Source organism: Manacus candei, unplaced genomic scaffold (assembly GCF_025592945.1).
Source record: "Manacus candei isolate 608988 ecotype Guabito, Panama unplaced genomic scaffold, ASM2559294v1 h1tg000057l, whole genome shotgun sequence".
NCBI classification, from domain to species: Eukaryota; Metazoa; Chordata; class Aves; order Passeriformes; family Pipridae; genus Manacus; species Manacus candei.
Genome location: NW_026138105.1, coordinates 12,763,249 through 12,782,587, shown reverse-complemented (window position 1 = coordinate 12,782,587; position 19,339 = coordinate 12,763,249). Strand labels below are relative to the sequence as shown.

The 19,339-nt window shown below is 49.7% G+C and overlaps 1 protein-coding gene across 6 annotated transcripts; it reads right to left on the bottom strand.

Moving 5' to 3' along the window:
- Positions 1-1,961: 1,961 nt before the first annotated feature.
- Positions 1,962-19,259, bottom strand: TM9SF4 (transmembrane 9 superfamily member 4). 6 transcript variants are annotated; one of them, XR_007907063.1, is made up of 21 exons: positions 19,170-19,259; positions 15,957-16,070; positions 14,298-14,397; positions 13,769-13,937; positions 13,559-13,688; positions 13,027-13,150; positions 12,107-12,225; positions 11,883-11,994; positions 11,346-11,416; positions 10,802-10,934; positions 10,240-10,321; positions 10,074-10,149; positions 9,650-9,733; positions 9,278-9,453; positions 8,886-8,949; positions 8,226-8,345; positions 7,617-7,706; positions 6,307-7,254; positions 4,129-4,377; positions 2,835-3,095; positions 1,962-2,262 (listed from the first exon to the last, which is right to left on the bottom strand). XR_007907063.1 is itself a non-coding variant. In XM_051802891.1 (18 exons), exons 1-18 carry the CDS (start codon positions 19,257-19,259, stop codon positions 7,105-7,107), a joined length of 2,004 nt encoding a protein of 667 aa, XP_051658851.1. In that variant the 3' UTR covers positions 5,192-7,104. The 6 variants fall into 6 exon arrangements, 2 of the variants coding, with proteins under 2 accessions (XP_051658851.1, XP_051658852.1); XR_007907062.1 differs by having other exon boundaries at positions 2,078-2,262; positions 2,865-3,095; XR_007907061.1 differs by lacking the exons at positions 1,962-2,262; positions 2,835-3,095 and having other exon boundaries at positions 3,277-4,377.
- Between the last annotated feature and the right edge of the window lie 80 nt (positions 19,260-19,339).

Below are 19,339 nucleotides of genomic sequence, written 5' to 3'. Positions count from 1 at the left end.
CATAACCTTTGTCAATGCAAGGAGAGTCTAACCCAGCAAAGGCAGATGTCAGATACAGCACTGGAGCTGATTTCCAGGAAAACAAATTCCAAGTTCCTGTTCCACAACAGAGTTTAATCTGCAAGTATTTTATCAGCCAGCCTAAAACCAATGAGACTAATTCCATTTGAAATAGTGACTGTGCAATTCACAGAACAGATTATATTATAATTAACTTTTACCTGTTCATAAGAGAAAACTTTGAGCATCTAAGCTACAGCACTTGAGAATCCCAGTCCATTAGGAAGTATGTACCAAGCTATTAGGAGAACCAGTGGAAGTCAGCTTAGCCAAGCTCCTGCCAGTGCAACTGGAGGTAAGGGACAAGGGTTAACTTTGGCATGCTGTGAGGGGGATTGCTGCAGCACAGCCTGCAATCTGTTCTGTGGTGTATGTGCAGGGCTTTGTGCATGAGGCAATGGCAGACACTGTGCTGGTTATGTGATATAAAAAAAAGCTTCATCCCACGAAGAGTTTGGTTTTGGTTTTTGTTTGGTTTGGACCACGAGTTTGGGGCCAGGACGTGGCTGTGAGTCAGCCCAGCAGAGCCCTGTGAACCACTGCACTGTGATCTCTATGTTCCTGGCACACCTGTATCACAGGTGGCATCAGACTGAGCCCAAGAGGAGTGACTACAGCAAGTAAATGGTCAGGAGGGTTTAGTTAAATAAATATTTTAAAGTGTGGCTGACTTGGGGGATGTCCAAGAGCAATATGAAATATCAAGACTGCACTATATTTATATTTATAATATATAAACTAATAGAGCTCCAGTCAGCAAAAGAACAGCATATGAACTTGCCAGCCTTTATAAATCAGACCCCAGATTCTCAAAAAGCCAAGGACTTAATGTCCCACTACTAATAATGATTCTAGCTCGCTCGCTAGCAAATAGCCAAGCCAAGCCATTCCCTGGCAGCAGAGGGTTAACTCACCTCACCTGTCCTCCCAGGCTCAGATTGCCAGAGCCCTGTGAAAGGCTGAAGATCTTTTCCCCCACGGGATTACAGCTCACTCAAAATCCATTTGTAGGAAGGAACAGCATGTTATCTTGCATTTTCTTCCACTGAATTTCACTTGACAGAATACCCACACACAGTGTTGTGACAGAGCCCGTTCTGTGTCTCACAACAGCACTGCTCTTTACCCTCAGTGTTGAAAAATGGTGTCACTTCAACTGGAATCCCTTTTCTCCCTCCAGTAGATTGATGATTTCAGTACTTTTGTTGTGAGCTCAGCTCTTTGTTCTTTAATTCCTTCCTTGCTGACAGGTGAATAGCAGCTGCTGGGAAGATTTCCTGCAGTTCACTGAAAAAAAATCCCCGTTTCTTTTCTCTGCCACTGCACCACCTTTGCTGTCGGGACAGAACAACCCCGAGGAGGCATTTTCTGCTGCCTGCAATTAAAATTTCCACAAAGAAATCTTCAAAGATGCTTTTCCCATCACCCGACCTTCTTGCTTATCCTCTCTAATCCCGGTTAGTCAGGCTGACTGAATTCTCCCTCAGGTGCCTATTTTTAGTTAATTGCCTGCCCAAGCCCTGGAGATATTCTGCCACCAGAGTGAGGTGGATGAATGGCTCAAATAAAACCACTTCAGGTTTCCAACCTCATCCAAAATTTGCTTCTTTTCCATAACTTATTTCTCGTATTTTTCCCAGTTCTCGGAGATGGGAATTGCCTTGTGAAGCTCTGAATCCCATTCCACCAGACCCCGGTGTGGTAGGAGAAGGCAGTTTGGTTTAGCCTGATCTACTGGACTAGGACTGGCAAAACCTGGGCTCTGTTTTCACCCTGATCCCCAGCCCTGGCACCTCTCACCCTTTCTGTGCCTGCTTCCCTGTAACAGGCCACAGCCATACCAAGCCTCCCCTGGGAAGCAGCTGGAAGCTGCCCAGGGGGGCACCATTACCACTGACTCAGCTTCCTTACAGGACCACTATTCCTGCTCCCCACCATCACCACATCCCTGGTGTGAGCAGACCCCTCTCAGGTTCTGCTGTCCCTGCTGCACAATCCATGCACACATAGGGCTCACCTCTGGCTATTCCCTGCACCCAGGGGCAGACTCACTTCTGCTGAATAACTGGAATCCTTTAGGAATCCTTCCACGTGTTTCAGCCATTCTTGTGGCTCCAGGTAAGGAGTCTCATTCCAGAGTGCACTCTGCAATCTGCCAGCTCCACATGTTCCCACAGACCACTCGCCACTAAACGCTTCAGACTGGCACGGGAAAAAAAATGGAACTGGTGATCAGAAATGAGACCAGAAAACAGATCACATTCTGCTTCTCACAAATCCACAGCAGGAGATGAGCTCAGCTTTTCTGTCCAAAGTACATTCTATTTCATTGTGCACAGGGAGGCTCCAGGAGAAGCCTGAAACACCTTCACTCTGTGCTCATGGCTGAAGCTTGGTCTGTGCCATCTTTTCCACCAGTGCCTAAATATGAGCATGCACAAAGTACATACATGACACAGAAGGAGCTTCTCTGTATCAGGAGATCACAGTGACAAGGAAAGTTAAAGGCATTGGCAAATGATCAAAAAATAGAGAATTTGGAATCTGGGTATTTTTGTACTATTAAATAGGTCAGTTTTTCATTTCCAGTTAGGGGAAGAACCCTCAACAATAAAGTGTCTCATTAAAAACCAGCTGTCCCTCAGTTTCACCCTCTGATCACAAACTGTGTCTTTGTTTTAAACTACTATGCAAGTGGATAACCAGCTCTACCACAGAATGTACTGAGTGGGCAGGGGACAGCTCCAAAGCCTGTGGGACAGGGACAGACACACCTCTGTCATCCAGGTGAACAGACCACAGACCTGCCTGCAGCCCTTTTCCCTCTGTAGTCAGTGTCTTGCACTTGAAGGTAACACAAGCTTTGCTCATGGTCCTCAGCAGCAGCCACTTCAAGGTCAGCAGAAGGGTGCAGGAGCCTGCAAACTCCAGCACATCCCACAACTTCTGCTAGAAGCCTCTCTGGAGTTTGTGAGATCTCCTCACCCTGCTGAGTGCCTCAGCCTTGATGCTTCGTGGGATTTTCCCACTCATACCTAGGAACAATTTTTAGAAAGGTTGTTTTGTAACATGTGTACCAGTGTTTTTCTTAAATGAGGATACTGATGAAGAACACAAGAGCTGTCTGCTGAGGTGCTCCAAGAGGCACAGAAAGGAACCTGTGGAACCACGAGGACTCACCCTTGGAGCAACTGAGCTCTGAAACTGTTGCTGGAGGAAAAGCTACTGAGCGACCTTTGCAACCACAAGTCATTTTGAGAACCCTCTCCCAGGCACAAGCTCTGCCATCTGCCCCAGGAGCCAGTGGACATGCCCTTGGAAGGTGAAGGGTTTGGGGATTAGCCCTGGGAGTGGGTGGAAGAGCCGTGGTCTCCCTCCCCGAGGCTGCTGTTCACGCTGTCCCTTCTTGTGCTGGATCTGGACAGGCCCTGTGCCTGACCTCCCTCCCTGCAGCTACAGCTGCCAAAGCCAGAAACTTCCCATTGTTAAAGCTCAATTGGTTTTCTAAAAACAAACTTTCTAGCACTTTTACACACAGTGAATAACCTCTTTTAATGGAGTATTTTGGGGGCTGTAAACAAGGTTTTTAAATTGTAATTAAGTGCCATTAGGAAATGTACGGTTCATCACTAAAATTAGCTCTTGCAAAAGAAGCTCAAATTGAAAGCATTTTTTTTATAATGAAGTTGTTTATTAAAAGCATTTGGATGATCTGCCCCGGGCATCTTCTTGGGGAGGAACTGGGGTTTGGTTGGTTTAAGTAAAGACAGAATCATAAAGCAGGTCAAAGACCCAGTTCCCTGCATGAAGCCACACGGGTTTGTCTTTCAAGCAAAGAATTACACCCCTGCAAAAAAAGACCCAGCACCCCCCTGGGGATGCAGCCACAGCCAACACCATAATCCCCTGTCAGGAGAATAATGTTTGTTAGACAGAAAGTTCTGGTCACTTGGTTTCACTAGAATTTCCAGCCCATGTGGCAGCATTTCAGACGAGTCCAGCCCACACCCCCTCCCAAATAACCCCGACATGCTCCACTCCCCAAGGGCAGCAGAACCAGGACCAAACCTTAAGCTATGAGCAGCTGCAGGCACCGGCAAGCATTTGGAGATGAAAAAGGGTGAAGCACACCCTCCCCTCTTGGGATTCTCCTTCAGAACACAGATTAAAAGCTGACAGCCACGATCAGTGTTCAGGTGCTTTTCTCTAGGTACGATCTGGTTTTCATTCCTAAAGCAGCTGCTGGTGAACCGTGCCCTTTCCTCAGCAGCTTTCCCCCGGAGCTGAGGGCTGTGACAGGACATGAATACACTCAATCTGCCAAAAAATAAGAAAGAAGTTCAGCACGGATTGTCCTGTTGGTGGAGCTGAAGCTTCCTTTGCCTTTTTTAAAGGGAAAAGGGACTATTCTGATGATTTCCAAGTTTTGATTCAAGCATTTGCCTGCTCTGGTCTCAGTCACAGACATTCAGCAGCCCCTGACATCGACACCTCTGTAACCTGGGAGAAGCACATTCATTGCTCTGCTGGGCAGAACGTCTCAGGAAAGGGGATTTCACTCTCCCTCCCTCAGGCAGCATTCCAATGGATGCTGGCTGCTCTCCTGCCATGCATTCCCCCAGCAAAACACACAAGCTCTGGGAAGCCATGGATGACAATGTTGAAGGCTCTGCTTCCACAGCACCAGCACAAGTCCAAACTCCCATTTGGAAGGAAATGGCAGCCCCATTCTGAGCTGTCCTCTCACTTCTGCTGCTCAAAAGCACCAGGTATCTGTCCAGCACTGCCATCCAACAGTCCTGCTGCTCTTCCCATCATTGCTACACACATCAAATAAGGTATCTCACACGAGAGACAAGTTGCTCAAGGGATCTTACCCTGCAGCACATCCAAATGCCTCAACTGGTGGCAAAATTACAATATATGGCAGCATTCAGCACATGCCACACTAGGAGAAACATACTGCTCAGTCAAGTTTACCAGGAGAAAAATATTGCAAAGAAAACTGAAGTATTCCAAGCTCTGCTTTTGTCTGAAGCCACACATCACAGACCACGTGGGTGTCGAACAGGCCAAGTGTTACAAAAGGAAATTCTCCAGAGGTGGCTTAGGAGAACCCAGGAGAGCAGGATGACAGGACAATGGCAGATTTATTTACAATAGGACACAAAGAATACATACATTAATTAAAAATTACAAAGAATACAGAGAAAACAGTTCAGGAAAGGGAGAGAAATCAATGCTGGCTGAGCCTCTCCACTGGGGCAGGGGCAGAAGGAAAAAAAAAGGAAAAAGAAAACAACAGACCGATCAAAATCTCAGAAAAGGACCTCAAATCAGAACTGACACAGGACTCCACAGCACAGCTGGCTCACACATCCCCTGCACCCTTTTTCCATCCATGATTCCTGGCTGATTGGACTTTGGCATGATGAGCAAGACTGACGGGAAGGGATATGGGCCCTTGTGTGGACCTGGTGGAAACTTATGGCAATTAGGGTTAAAAAGAGCCCCAAAGCCCTCAAGGGTGCACATCAGTGCTGGGAGCAGGGAGGGCTTTGGACAGTTCTGGGTAGAAAGAGTGTGACCTGTGGCAGCTGGTCATCAGGAGACCTTACTACAAGAAGCAAAACTTTCTTAGATCTCACTAAAAAACCTCTCCCCTGTAGCCCTGACTGAATCCAGCTAGTCTGGGGATGTAGGGAGTCTGCACTGCAATGTGGAACCTTTTTTACTGATAAACATCATTGAAGTGACCAAAATAAAAAACAACTTTAACCTCTTTTAAAAAGAGCTTCCCGTGGGCCAATTCAGGCATCAAGCCATGTGAAAAGAGCCCACATCAGCTGTCCTGGAGGGCTTGGACTGGTTTTTGTGGAGAAGAACAAAGTACAGCTTAGGGGCATACACTTTTCCTGTTCCCTGGAGGTAGAGAATTTCAGAGGAGGAGCAGAGAGCAGCGAGAGTGGCCGGCCCCGGAGGGAGGGCTGGCAGGGAGACAGCCCCACTCTCAGGCCATGGGAGAGCTCCACAGGGCCACCTGCTCTGTGCTCAGCCCCTTCAGCAGGGCCTGCACACCCCTCGGGCAGCTCAGGCCCAGCACTGCCTCAGATTGCTTGGCACTGACCCTGCAGAAGTGTCTCCGCAGGCTCTGCGTGATTCCGGCAGCGTTCCCAGGATGGAGCCTGCCCCGTTTCCTCATGCATATGGAGCAGAGCTATTGACAGAAAAAACCCTTGTAGGTACCTCACACATCCTTCCAGTCCTGTATTCCAGCACAACCACGGACGTTATATCCCGCCTTCTGAAGGAGAGGCAATCCCACCCTCCTCTCAGCCCTTCCAGCAGAGGCATCCGCAGCGGCCCGTGCTGTCCGAGGCTGCAGGGAGGGAGCAGCGATGCCGAGGGTTGCAGTTGTCAAGCTCTCTCAGGGTGAAATTGCACTTCCCAGGCTCCAAATGGCACCTCCAGCAAATTGTAAACAAGCCGAAGCCAGGACTTCGGGTGTCGGAGCACACCGGACTCCCGCTGGGTGAGCCTTTAGGCTCCTGTTATTTTGCCACAGTCAAGCTCCCTCTTCTGTGCAGACACGAAGGCAGGAGAAAAACGCAGTCTGATGCTCATCTGAAGAGTCTCCCTGAATCCTAGAGCACCCCAGGGGCTGGAAGAAAACGTTTTCACAAGTGTTTCTACTGCTGTTTCAAATCCATTCGTCATCAACATAAAAAAAAAAGGATGAATTAGCAAAAAAGGGGGTTTTACTTATACAGAGGGATATTTCTCTGCTAAAAAACTCCCTCAAATATGGAACAGGATAATAAAGTTAAAATGTAAGGTATCTACAGACCCCTTTTCCCCCAGAAGTAGCCCAGAATCCATGTACACTGTGCCAAAGTTACATTCCAAATCGAGGAGTTAACTGTTTCTCTTGTCACTCTCCCACTGGATTTCGTTTCCTTAAAAGAGCTGGGAGATGATGTCCACGTCACTCCCGGGAGGACACGCGTTCGGAGGCGTCTGAATTCCTGCTGGGGCTCTGCAGCTTCAGTCGATCTTCACGGCGGCGTAGATTTTCCGGACGAACATGTAGGCTGCGTAGAAGCCGATGGTGCCCGTGAGGAGCCAGAAGGACAGGACCATGAGGGCGGTGTAGCCAAAGTACAGCAAGGAGGGAATGAACTCAACAATATCCAGCTAAAACAGAAGAGGAGGGGAAAAAATGAGCAGAATAATGCACAGAGGTGACGAGAGTCCCCAACCCAGCGCAGTGCCCTCTGCGAGGGGACCTGTGTGCCAAAGGGAGGATTCGTTTTCATCCAGCTGAACAGATTCCCTTCGAGGTGGGGTTGGGAACATTGCTCTGCACGGGTGATCTGGGCAGGGTCCAGACCTACACCTTCCTCTCCCCTCTGGCAGGGCTGTCAGACCACTGGCTGCTCAGCTGCCTTGCGCTGGCACGGGACAGACTAGGACTCTGCAGTCCCACTATTTCCTTTCCCAAATCCCACAGTCTTCCCCAGAAAGGCGGCACTTTCATACAGGAGGAATAACAATACCTTGTTCACAAAGTAGAATACAGCGTAGATCAGCACATAGAAGGCAGATCCCCCTGACACCAGGAAGGTCCTCCACCACCAGCGGTAATCCTGATAGGATAAAAAGCCTTATTACCCCACAGGCTTTCTTCTTCTGTGGGATAATAATCCTTCTCCTGTCTCAGGGGAGCTGTGACCATTCCAGGACAGGGAGAATATCACACATTTTCCTTCAAAGGAAACCCACAATTTGGGGTGGGGAACTGTTTTGTCACAAAACTGTCTCCAAACCAAGAGGACACGAAGCTGACAGTGAAGCAAAGCCAGGTCAGCTCACAGCACCTCTGGCCCTGCATTTGTTTTTTATGTGCATGGAATGAACCAGTTTCTTTGAGATGTCAGCTGAAAACACCCTGCACCCAGCAGAATTCCTAGTACAAAACCACAGTTCCCAGCCTAACAGATAATCAAGGAGCTTCAATTCCCCTTGAAGCCAAGAGGTGTTGGGAGCAATCCCACCCGTGAAGCTGGGCCACACTAATTTCTGCTGAGCAGCAGCAACAACACGACCTGTGCTTTTCCAGGAGCAAGTACCCTGAGCTACCCAAACTACAAACATGGGAATCTCACCTCAGCACAGAGCTGGAAGTACACCATGACAATGCTGATCTGGGAGCAGGATACCACCAGAATTATAAACACCAGGAAGAGAAAGCCGAAAAGGTAATAGAACTGGTTCTCCCAGATTGCCTGAAACAAAGACACAGCAGGAATTTGTTTCCATGCTACTGTGATCAATCACTGAACATGGGACTAACTTCTGGCAGCCAACCAAGGGAAAATGAGAAGCCCCTCAGCCTCATGGAGATGAAAACACAGATCTAATGTGTCTCACAACATCGCTTCAGAGGATTCAGGTTGCAAAAAGGTGCACAAGGACAGCTCTGAGGTAGCTTTTCATTCCCCTACACCTCCCAAGCAATGGAACAGCAAATTCCTCCCTGTCCATACAAGGTGAAAAATGGGCAGCAGCTGAAATAGCGACTGTATTAAGACCAGGACCCCTCCCTGATGTAATGTTACAGTAAATTTCATCTTTAGCACAATCCTTCAAACCACCAGGCATGTCCCACAGCTCTCTCTGGAAACTACCAAATGGTCTGGAGGGAACAGTTCCCCCCCTTCAGTGAGTACAGGAATAGGACACTGCTTCAGTGGAAGCCCCTTCCCTTTCAAAAGCTTTGGCATGAGGGGAATCCTATTCAGGAGCAAAGTGGGTTAAATGCTTACACTGAAAATGAAGAACAGTTCGATGAACATGGCTCCGAAAGGCAGAATACCAGCCATGAGGATCCTACAGAGCCAGAAACAAAAACCATAAGCAGCACAATAAAACTGTTCAGACATTAAAAATTCCTTGTAACCACATAGCACACGCTCCAAAGGATCTACAGCTCCAGATTACTAAAACAAATTTCACAGGCAATGGCACAGCTGCTCCCACTGCTGAGCACATACCACTGCTACAAGCACCCCTCACACCACATCCAAATTACCAGTATTGTCTCAAGGAACCCCATCTGTCCATGTCCAGAGACCAGCAGAAAGTGATGTTCAGCAACCCAAGAGGACAAAGGGGAGGGGGCTTAACTCACCATATTTCCCAGACATTCATCACTCACCCCACAAATTTATTCATGTACCACCTCTGCTCCGGGATCTGCCTGGGAATCTGATTTGTCCGTACAGGATTGTCATATGGCTGCTTGCGAAATCCAAAGTAGTAACCCAAGTAGACCAAGGGCAAGGAGATCCCAAACCACATGCAGAGCAAGGCCACCATGGTAGGGAAAGGCACCTGGAATTACAAGAGTCACAGAAGTGAGGCTGACAGTTCACCTGCCCTGGAGACTGATGTCATCAGCCATGCAAACCCTCTAGTCACCCACTACAAGGATACCCACATTTGGAAAGGTCTGGGAAGACAAGTAAGGCCCTGCCAGCCCAGTCACCCCCTCCCACCCAGCAGGCCCCAGGCCGAGGGTGGTACCTACCGCACCAGAGGAGTGTTTCCCCCAGATGAAACAGTTCAGGACGAAGCAGATGCCGAAGACGACGCCCGGGTACAGGGTCGCTGTCTGCAAGAGCAACCACAGCACAAGAGAAGACACATGACTCCATCAGCCAGATGTTCCTCTGTAATGAGTCCAGGGCTGGGATAAGGCACATGTGGAGTAATGTCCCTTTTGCTACAGCACGAGGACACAGGGCTGGGCTGTGGGGAGGATCTTGGACAATCCTCTCTGCTCTAGTACATGCTCTTGTGTTTGCTCTTTTCCGTAGAGCTACAAGGACTCAACCCAGAGCAAATCTGAAGCACAGCCAGGCTGTGTCCAGCTGCCACAAACATGTGGAGCTTATCCACAGATCTTGCTATCAGCAAAGCTGGATAAACAGCATGGAACATCCAAGACTCACACAAAAGGCTCCCTTCTTCCACCGATGGCCTTTCAGAGTCCGGTACAAGCGGCCAGCAAAGAATCCACCAAAAACCCTGGGCAGAAACAAGCCAAGACAAAGAGAATCAGCTGTTCTGCTGGGGAGGTGCAGGACAGCACTGGGGGTAAGCCGTGGAGGCACCTACCCCATGAACATGAAGAGGAAGCAGGCAGTTGTCATCAGCGCGCCCCGGCTCGAAGGCGACAGCATCCCCAGCATAGCAACAACTGCGGAGGGAAACAGGACAAGGAACAGCAGCTCTGAGGTACATGGGACAGGGGCCTGTCCCATCCACAGGCCACAGCTGCCTGGAATCTCTGCACAGGCTTCATTTCCTTCACAGCATAACACATCCACAGCCTCCAGCACCGGCCAGAGAGAGGAAGCTTTGATCTCAGCTACAGACCATGCTCCAGCCTCAGCTTCCCCAGGGATGGGAGCAGGTGCAGCTCAGCAGGCAAGGCACACCTGTGCAAAGGTCTCTCAGCACACTGTCACCCAGGGCTCACAGCTTGGCAACACAAAATATAATCACACAAAGCTGCCTTCAGCTGGGAAATGCCATCGGGCAGCTCAGCAATGCTGAGCCCGGGCCAATGGAAGCAGCTTTATGGGCCTCACTCCAGCCAAAGTGAGCACAGGGTGAAGACAAACACCCTCAAGCATCATCCTTATTACAGCCACCCCATGCAGCATGTGCCACTTACAGATGACAATCAGGATCATACAAAAGAGCTGAATTCCAGAACCCAGGAGAGAGCTGAGGATCATAGGATACTGTGGAGGCCTGAAGACATCCCCATGCACAAGTTTCCAACCTGATTCCTCCATGGTATCTTCCTGTAGCAACAACAGAAAAAGAAGGTTAGTTAGATGCGATATGCCAGTGGAAACTGAAGTCCTACCACAGTCACTCTAAGAGGGTAACTTCCCTGGATGCAGCTCTTCTCCAGAATTTTACCACTCTAGCCAAGAAACTTCTTTCCTCTTGGACAAACACAGCTGAGACCTGAACTGCCAGTGCCAGGGCACACATTTCCAGAGCTGTCTGCAGTCATTACTGAGGTCTGAAGACATCTGAACTAGTAATGTGCCATTGTACACTGACAGCCAGAGATGTGTGACAGAACAGCCCCTCCCACGGCCAGGGCTCGAAGCAAAACAGGGGCAAGGGAAGAGATTGCACAAGAGATCCCTCCCAGTCTGCGCTTCCCTCCCTCTCTGATCCCAGCCTCAAGAACAAACACATACAATGTCATCTTCCTTGTTGTAGTTGGCAATGTCCTTCCGCAGAGTCCGGATGATAATCATGCTGAGAATCCCTGAAAACAAGCACAAACTGTGTTCAGCTCAGAGGCTCCTACATGGCTGTGCTGCTCTCACACTGTGCAACTACATGGCTCCCACTAACACACTGTTCTGTCTGGGAGAGGAGGCCTTGAGTCATCAGCAAAGACAGAAACAAAACCCCAGGGGAGTAGAGGAGGCAGTATTCCAGCAGGAACAGGGCACTGTGGCTTTCCTGTGGCTTTTTTTTTTATTTAAATATGGACATGGAAGATGTGCATTCACCACATACTCCCTCAGTGACCCCAGCCAGGCGGGTAACTGCCTGACCCCACAGGGCACTGTCTGAACCGGGAGGGTTTAAGTGCTGTGTTGGTTTCCTGCCCCGTCTGACCAGGTTCAGACATGGCCTCATCCTCCTCGAGCCACCTGCAGCTGAGGCTCAAAGCAAATTCCTTGCAGACACCCGTAAAGGCCTCCCCACCCCACACATCCCCTCACCTGAAAGGAAAAACACGACCACAACAGAGTTGATGATAGAAAACCAGTGGATCTGCACGTCACTCATGGTCAGGTACGTGTCCCAGCGGGAAGCCCACTTGATGTCACTTTCCTGAAAGAGCAGGGGAGTTCTTCTCACATCACCACATTCCTAATGTCTTCCACAACACCTGTGACACACACCTGGAGTATCACTGCCAGCCAGCTCCCCAGTACTGCCTTACCTCCCAGTGCACAGAGTAGGTGAAGAGCAACTGGTTCTCTTTAGTGGGATCTATCTCCTGAGGGGCAGAGCCCGTGGCTTCGGGCAGGGTACACATGCTCTTCTCATCAGCCTTCAAGTCTGTAAGGGAAAACATGGCACACACAGTCAGCCCTTCCCTCAGGCACCACCTCTCCCACGGAGCATCACCTTTAGGGCACTGGGCTGCAGTTATTCCAGGTACTGTGGGGAACCACTCGCTCCTTGCTCACCTGCTCTGCAGTTTGCAAAACTATTCTCCTGACCAGCAGTGGAGCATGATTAACAAACTTTCAGGAAAGCTATGCACAGGGCTCTCCTTAACTGGAAGGATAAAAGCCAGAGGTTCTGAAGCCAAGGATCTAGACCATGAACAAATCCTCTATTCCACATGACATGCTGAGAAAAAAAGACCTCTGCAGCAGAGCCTGCTCTGCCAGAGGAGAGCTGCCCAGGGTGATACACACCATAAGCAACTGCCCTTTGAGACCCTTAACTGATGTAGGAGTGTTTTCCCCTAACCATTATTTTTAAAATTCAATCCCCCTGGAACTGTTCCAAACATCCTGTGTGTCCCTGGAAAAGCACACACTGTCCCAGTCAGGGAGATTGCACCACAAGAGCTACATGCCCTGCATGCTTCATAAAGTGCAAAAAAATGCAACCCCAAAACCTCAAACTCAGGTCTTTTTACAGGAAATTATTTTTCCATGGATTGCACTGCAAGGATATCTCTCTATTGTTGGTACTTCCTTAACAATAAATGGGTTTATTCTTAAAATTGGGACTCTTTCATTTCTGTGCCCTGTGAAGCAACAACTGCCATCCTGATACATCAACGGTATCCAACTCTTGTTCCTATAGGAGACTCTTCCCCCTTGCTCCTCCCCAAGAGTCTCTTACCTTCTAGTTTAATGCTTTGGGGAATCACCTCAAAGCGCACCACCCTGTAGGTGTGCTCCTGGCTCTCTTCCACATCCTCTCTGTGGTAGTAAAGGATGAAGGAGAGGTGGTTGTGCAGGTAGAACTGAAAGAGTGACATGAAATAAAGCGTCAGCACCCCAGGGCAGGAACAGGCAAAGCTGAGAAGCAACAGCTGCAGAAAACAGCTCCAGTGAGGAAAACTAAAGACACTCCAACATCAGAGACCAGCCAGTCTTGGAGGCACAGTGGTTTTGCTCTGCTGAGGGGAAGCCACTGCATGAGCATGTCCAAAGTTACACAGTGAGTCAAAGGAAGGACTCCTGGCTATCGTACCAACAGTCCAGCACCCATCCCCTGCTTCCCACGAGAGACCCCTCTCTCATATTTCCACTCTTTATAAAACCTTTTGGTTGCATTCCCAATTCTGATACTCTCTGGCAGACCTCTAACACCCTCTGACAGACACCCAGATCTCCTCCAGGCACCCTCAGACAGCACCTCAATGCTCTACCTTGTTACCGTCCATAAACCCAAGCCTATATCCGTGCTCGAACTGCACATCCTTCTCCTTCTTCTTCTCCTCTTCCTCACGATTGGAATAAAACTCCAGCCGTGTTGCCACAGGGAGGTTATCAGCAATGCTGAAAACACAGATTTCAGATCAAATTTGTCCATAGCACCAAATCCCCTCTGACACAAACCCACGCCAGAGGTGACTCACAGGTGGACGTAGTAATCCTCCCTGATGCGCTCGGCGATCAGCTTGCTCTGCTCCACTGTCAGAATGACTGGCTTGTTGGGAAAGTTACACAGAACTTCACATTTCTTCTCCACGTTCATGGAAACCTGGAAAGGTGTATTTACAATTCGGTCCCCACGAAGAACCTCACCTGGAAAACAGGAAAATAGGGGCAGGGTTGGAGACTGCCAGGCTTCCTGCCAACCGGGCACTGTGCAGCTGGAGGGACCACAGCAAGTCTCCTTTGCTGCCATGGATCAGACTGAAGGACAGTTTAGCTACTTTGTTGGAAGTATCAAGCACTACTTATGAGGCAGGTTATATGCCCTCCTTCAGTAAAGGCATTTCCTCTGTCCAACACACGGACACCACTGTTTGCAAACAGCCGGCACATAGCGAATCAGAGGAATCAGGTTCTCCTCACAGCTCAGCAGAGGTGACATTTCCAATTGCTTTTAGCCCTGTAAACATCCCCCCACGCTGTGGGACTGCTGTCTGACAGGTTACACACCGAGGTTCTCAGCCTTGTAGGTTATCTTGCTGGGCTGGCAGAAGGGCAGCGAGTAGTACTCGTAGGGCAGCTGGGTCCGGGAGCTGGTGAGCTTCACAGCCTGCAGGAAGAACGGAAGGATCATCCCCAGGAAAGGACTCAAGATAATTTCCTGACCTCTCAGCATCAGCCAGAAGCTGACACTTGAACTCCAAGACCATAAAGCTCTCTTTTAGAAGATACTACTACTAATATTAAAAATAATAATAGAGACAGATGTTCCTGAGAGACCTCCGGCTTGCTTCCCTTTTGCACCATTCCCAGCTGTACATTCCCTGCATTACAATTTAGTAGAAATTCATTCACAGAGAAACACTGGTGGTTTTGCAAATCCATGTCCCAGTGGAGTCCTAAGAGCTCAAAAAAGATTCAAGAATCGCAATTCATACAAGATTTCCTCAAAAAAAATAATTCATATCCCACTGGACTTCCTGGGCCCTGTCTGGCCTCCAGGGCTATGAAAAGTTCAGCAATTTTAATCCTGCAAGGAAAGCCAGAGAGCCATCAGACTGGGAGAAAAAGGGTTGGTGACAAACCCCAAACATTTCTGGAGAGTTCCCACAAATCACAGGGCACAAGGGAAGTGCAGAGACACACCACAACAGCCAAGGCCACAGTTGCTCTGAAAAACAGAAGTGTTCTGTAACACAGCCAAGCTCGTTTATTGGAAGAGCACTGGCAAACACACCGACTTGCCTTAGCAAGGAGGGAGCATTTGGCTCCTGAAATCCCTTTGAGAACAGCCATTCCAATACCCCCTTCTTCTGGGAAGCTTACTGTAGCCACAGGCAAGTCTCATTTGCTTAAAAATAGCCAATGTCTGGCAGCCTGTGGCCAAAGAGAAAAGTGTGCTGTGCTTCACGTGGGAGCAGCCAACCTCAGCAGCCCCCAGGGTGCTGGATTTGCTGAGACAGAGGCCACAGCTTTAGAAAAATAAATGAAATGGGCTATAAATCACTGATGTCTGGAAGCAAAGCCTGGCCTCCTCCTGGATGGGTGTAGCAGCTCTGTCGTTCAGTACCAGCAATGCTGCATGGAAACAGCTCCCAGCAAGGCTGGGCTCTAAGATCTGCGAGGCTCAAGGACAGGCACCTCCACTTGGGAAGGGCTTATCACAGGTTTCCCTAGTCCTGAAGACACAACACGAGCAAACCAGGTAGAAGAGAAAATTAAGAAGGTGTGATTTAAACCACTACTTTATTCCATACCTTCCACCCCAAGGCCCACCTCTGTAAGCACTTTGAGAGTCAGTATAATGTTAGAGAAATTGAATTCACTTCAAAGCCACAGTGAAAAAGGGGCTCTTTTTCCACATGGAGCAACATCTCAGGGATTTTAGTGCAATTGCTGAAGGAATTTGGTAGAAGGTATCAGGGGCAAGAACAAGAATCATGTTGGGAACCGAGTGTAAGATGAGGACAGTGATCACTTGAGGGTGGTCCCAACCACCTGACACAAATGCTGTGAAACAGAGAAAATATCTGACCCCAAAATTGTAGCAACAGGATCCCCAAATTTGACTTTCCATCCCCCCTTAGCTGCTATGATATAAAAAAAAAACCAAACAAAAGATAAAGTACCCCCAAATCAAATGGACTAAGAGCACCAAGTTCATCCTACCTTTATTTCTACAGGATCATTGCGGTGGAAGTTGATAGGAGCCACCCCAGGTACATAGAATGACTCTGTACCATGCAGCAACAACAGCAAGACCAGCATATACCTTAGCCTTTCCTGAAAAAAAAAGGAGAAGAAACAGTAAAATATAATAGAAAAGGCAAGAACAACATTAGAGATGGACAACAACACTGGAAGCATTCATCCCAGACATTAGAGAGGCTGCACTGTCAGGTGATTAAACAGAAACTAAATTCACAAAAGCAATTAGTAGCTTTGTTTTGTGACTCTCACCAGGTCACTTTCTGCTCTAGGTGTCTCTGCCTCTTCATCTGCAATCAGGAAAACTCTGGCTTTGCTAAACCACAAGAAAAATGCACTTTTTAGCTGCACCACGGGGCACTGAGCAGGCTGTCACCTGACTTTTCTGCTCCCACCCATCTGAGCTCCCCGTGTTGGAAAACTCCAAGGATTAGTAGAGAAGAGGGCTGTAGCCCTGGCACTGGATGCCTGTCAGCTCTGCACGGCAGCAGTTACCCTGGAGCCAATTACAGATGGATGCCCATGTGCTGCTACCTGCAGTAGAGTAGTTATTGTGGGCTCAGGTGTGACACCAAAGCACCCAAAGGGATGGTCACAGCACTGCTCCCTCCTTTCCTCACCCCTCCAGGCCACAACACAACTCAGTAATACAGAAAAGGCTTTTCCAACTCTTTTTCAGGCAGCAGGAGGACAGGTCAGGCTGGAAGGCTCAGTCTCCACGAGGGCTCCAACAGAACCCAAACCCCGCCAGCAGCAGCAAACCTTTTATTTAACACACCTTGCTGCCTCCTCAGCCCCTCCCATCACCTCAGGTGACCCAGCTCTGGCTGTGAAATGAAAATCGAGCTTTAAAGAGTATTAGCCAGCAGCAGCTTGCCTGGATTAAGACATCAGCTCTGGTGTAATCTCACAGCACTGCTACCTTCAGCCCCTCCTCCCAAACTCCCTGCTTGTACCAGCACCACTGGAAAACCACACAAAACCTGGAGCTTGGTTTGGGACAACTCTTGAGTTAATGCTGCAGCTGTAACAAACCAAATCCCTGCTGTCTCTGTCCTCAGCACAGTCAGGCTGGCACACAGCACCAGAGAGAACACTCCAGAGCTTGGTATCCACAGGCCAGGTGCGGACAAACAGCATCCCTATCCCGGGGATCCTTCCTCAGGTTTTGGAAAAAAAATATATTAAAAAAAAAATAATCTGTGTTTACTGCCCCCACACCCCTTCCTCTTCATCACCTCCCTTATTCTGAGGTGAGGAAGGTACGTTCGTCCTAGACACCAGCAAGGGCCAACAGAATTACTGGAACTGAACAGAATGAAAGAAAAAGCCATAAATATTGGTGGGTTTAAAATCTCAAATGTATTTAAAATGCAATTGCTAAGCACCTACAGAAGATGTTAGTACTGAATCATCAGATACATGTGGCCTCTCAGTACCTGAAGGGAGCCTAAAAGGAAGATTGAGAGATACTATTTACAAGACCAGGACAAGGAAGAATGGCTTCAAACTGACAGAGAGTAGGTTTAGATTAGATATTAGGAAGAAATTCTTAATTAATTTCTTCATTAAGGGGGGGTGAAGCACTGGCACAGGTTGCCCAGAGAAGCTGTGGCTGCCCCATCCCTGGAAGTGTCCAAGGCCAGGTTGGACAGGGCTTGGAGCAACCTGGGATAGGAGAAGGTGTCCCCACCCATGGCAGGGGGTTGGAACTAGGTGAGCTTTAAGGTCCTTCCAACCCAAACCATCCTGAGATTCTGAGATCTTTTATGTTGTTACCTGTAAACCAAAACCATACAGGTGCCACCCTTGCCCCAGAGGGCTTGGAGGTGACAAGACCAGGACGGAACTTCAGCAGATGCTCAGGAGACACGTCAGCACATAGAATATGAAATTTTTGATGACAAAAATTTTGCAGAAATCAGGCTCTTTGCAGACAGATGATGATGACTCAGGCAGCACCAGGCACCAGAAAAGACAAGAGGGCAACTCTGGAAGGCTGTGCCAGGAAAGAACAGTTGGTAGCAAGGTATGGGAATGCTGCTATGCAACAGGTGGGGGAGCTCTGGAAGTGAAATTTGAAAGAAATGCCCAGTGGAGGTTCCTGAGCTGGCAGAGCACAGGGAAGCTGATGCTGAGGTTCTTTCTTGTCAGGATCTTTGCTTTTGTACTGACAGATGTGCTTCATCTTCTCCAAACAAAGGCATCAGCTTTAGCAATGGCAACTAGGACACCACTGCTTTGTGGGAGGAAAAGAAAAATCCACTGAAGGATTACACATATAACCTTTCATTCTGCTCTCAGGCACATCAACAGGACACTCACAGTGGTAATGGCACTCTCTCCATGAGTCATCTCACACCCCAGCCCTGGCCAGCAGCAACCTTTGTATCAGCACACATCCTTTATCCACACTGTCATGGAAATATTCTTCTGGGAAAGCCATGAGGAAATCTGTTTTACTCCTACAAGACTCCAAGGCAGGTAAGTAACGTCCCAGCAGCTCGTTTTCTCCTCCGTGAGGTGGCACTGATGCTCAGTTACCTTAGCAAAGTCCCACTAGGACCATATGCAGCTCTCTGAGGATTCAGGGAATAATTCAATAATAATAACAGGGATGCTGGGACGACGGGAAGGTGAAGCAGTTGCTCGCACCCCGGCCCGACAATTACCACCGAACACCTGTGAAAATCACACACAGCGCAACAGCCGCTTTGCTTGGCACCAGCACCGGGTCCAGGGCGACGCCTTCATTCCAGAGCGCGGCACAGCGAGGGGAAGGGAATGGGAAAGGGAAAGAAGCGCCAGTACTCCCTACAACCCACAATGGCCCGGCCCGGCCCCTCCTGCCCAGACAACGCCGTGACCCGCGACACGGTGCCAAGTTTGCTGCCGCGGGAGCGCGGGGCCGGCACCCGCCCCCCTCCTCCGGGCCCGTCGGCACCGAGCGGCGGCCTGAGCTCTGCCCCGCGCCGGTGACACCGCCGGGGGACGCGGCACGGCCGCAAGGCCCTGGGAGACACGGAGGAGCCTCCTGCGGACAGCGGCCGGACCTGTGACCCTCCCAAACCCTCCCGGAGCGCCCTCCACGCGCCCTGTGGCGGAGCCGGTGGCGGTGCGGGCCGGGGATCCGCGGGCGGGACGCGGGGCCGGGCCGAGCCCCCCCGCACTCACCATCGCCGCCGACGCCGCCATCTTGCATCCACGTGTCGGCGCTGACGTCACCGGAAGCGCCGCGCGGTTGGCTGCGGGGCAGATCGCCATGGCGACCGCGGCGGCCGGGCAGGGCCGCACCGGGAGGCTGCGCTCCGCGCCGCCGGGGCCGCGCCCGCCTCACTCCCGGC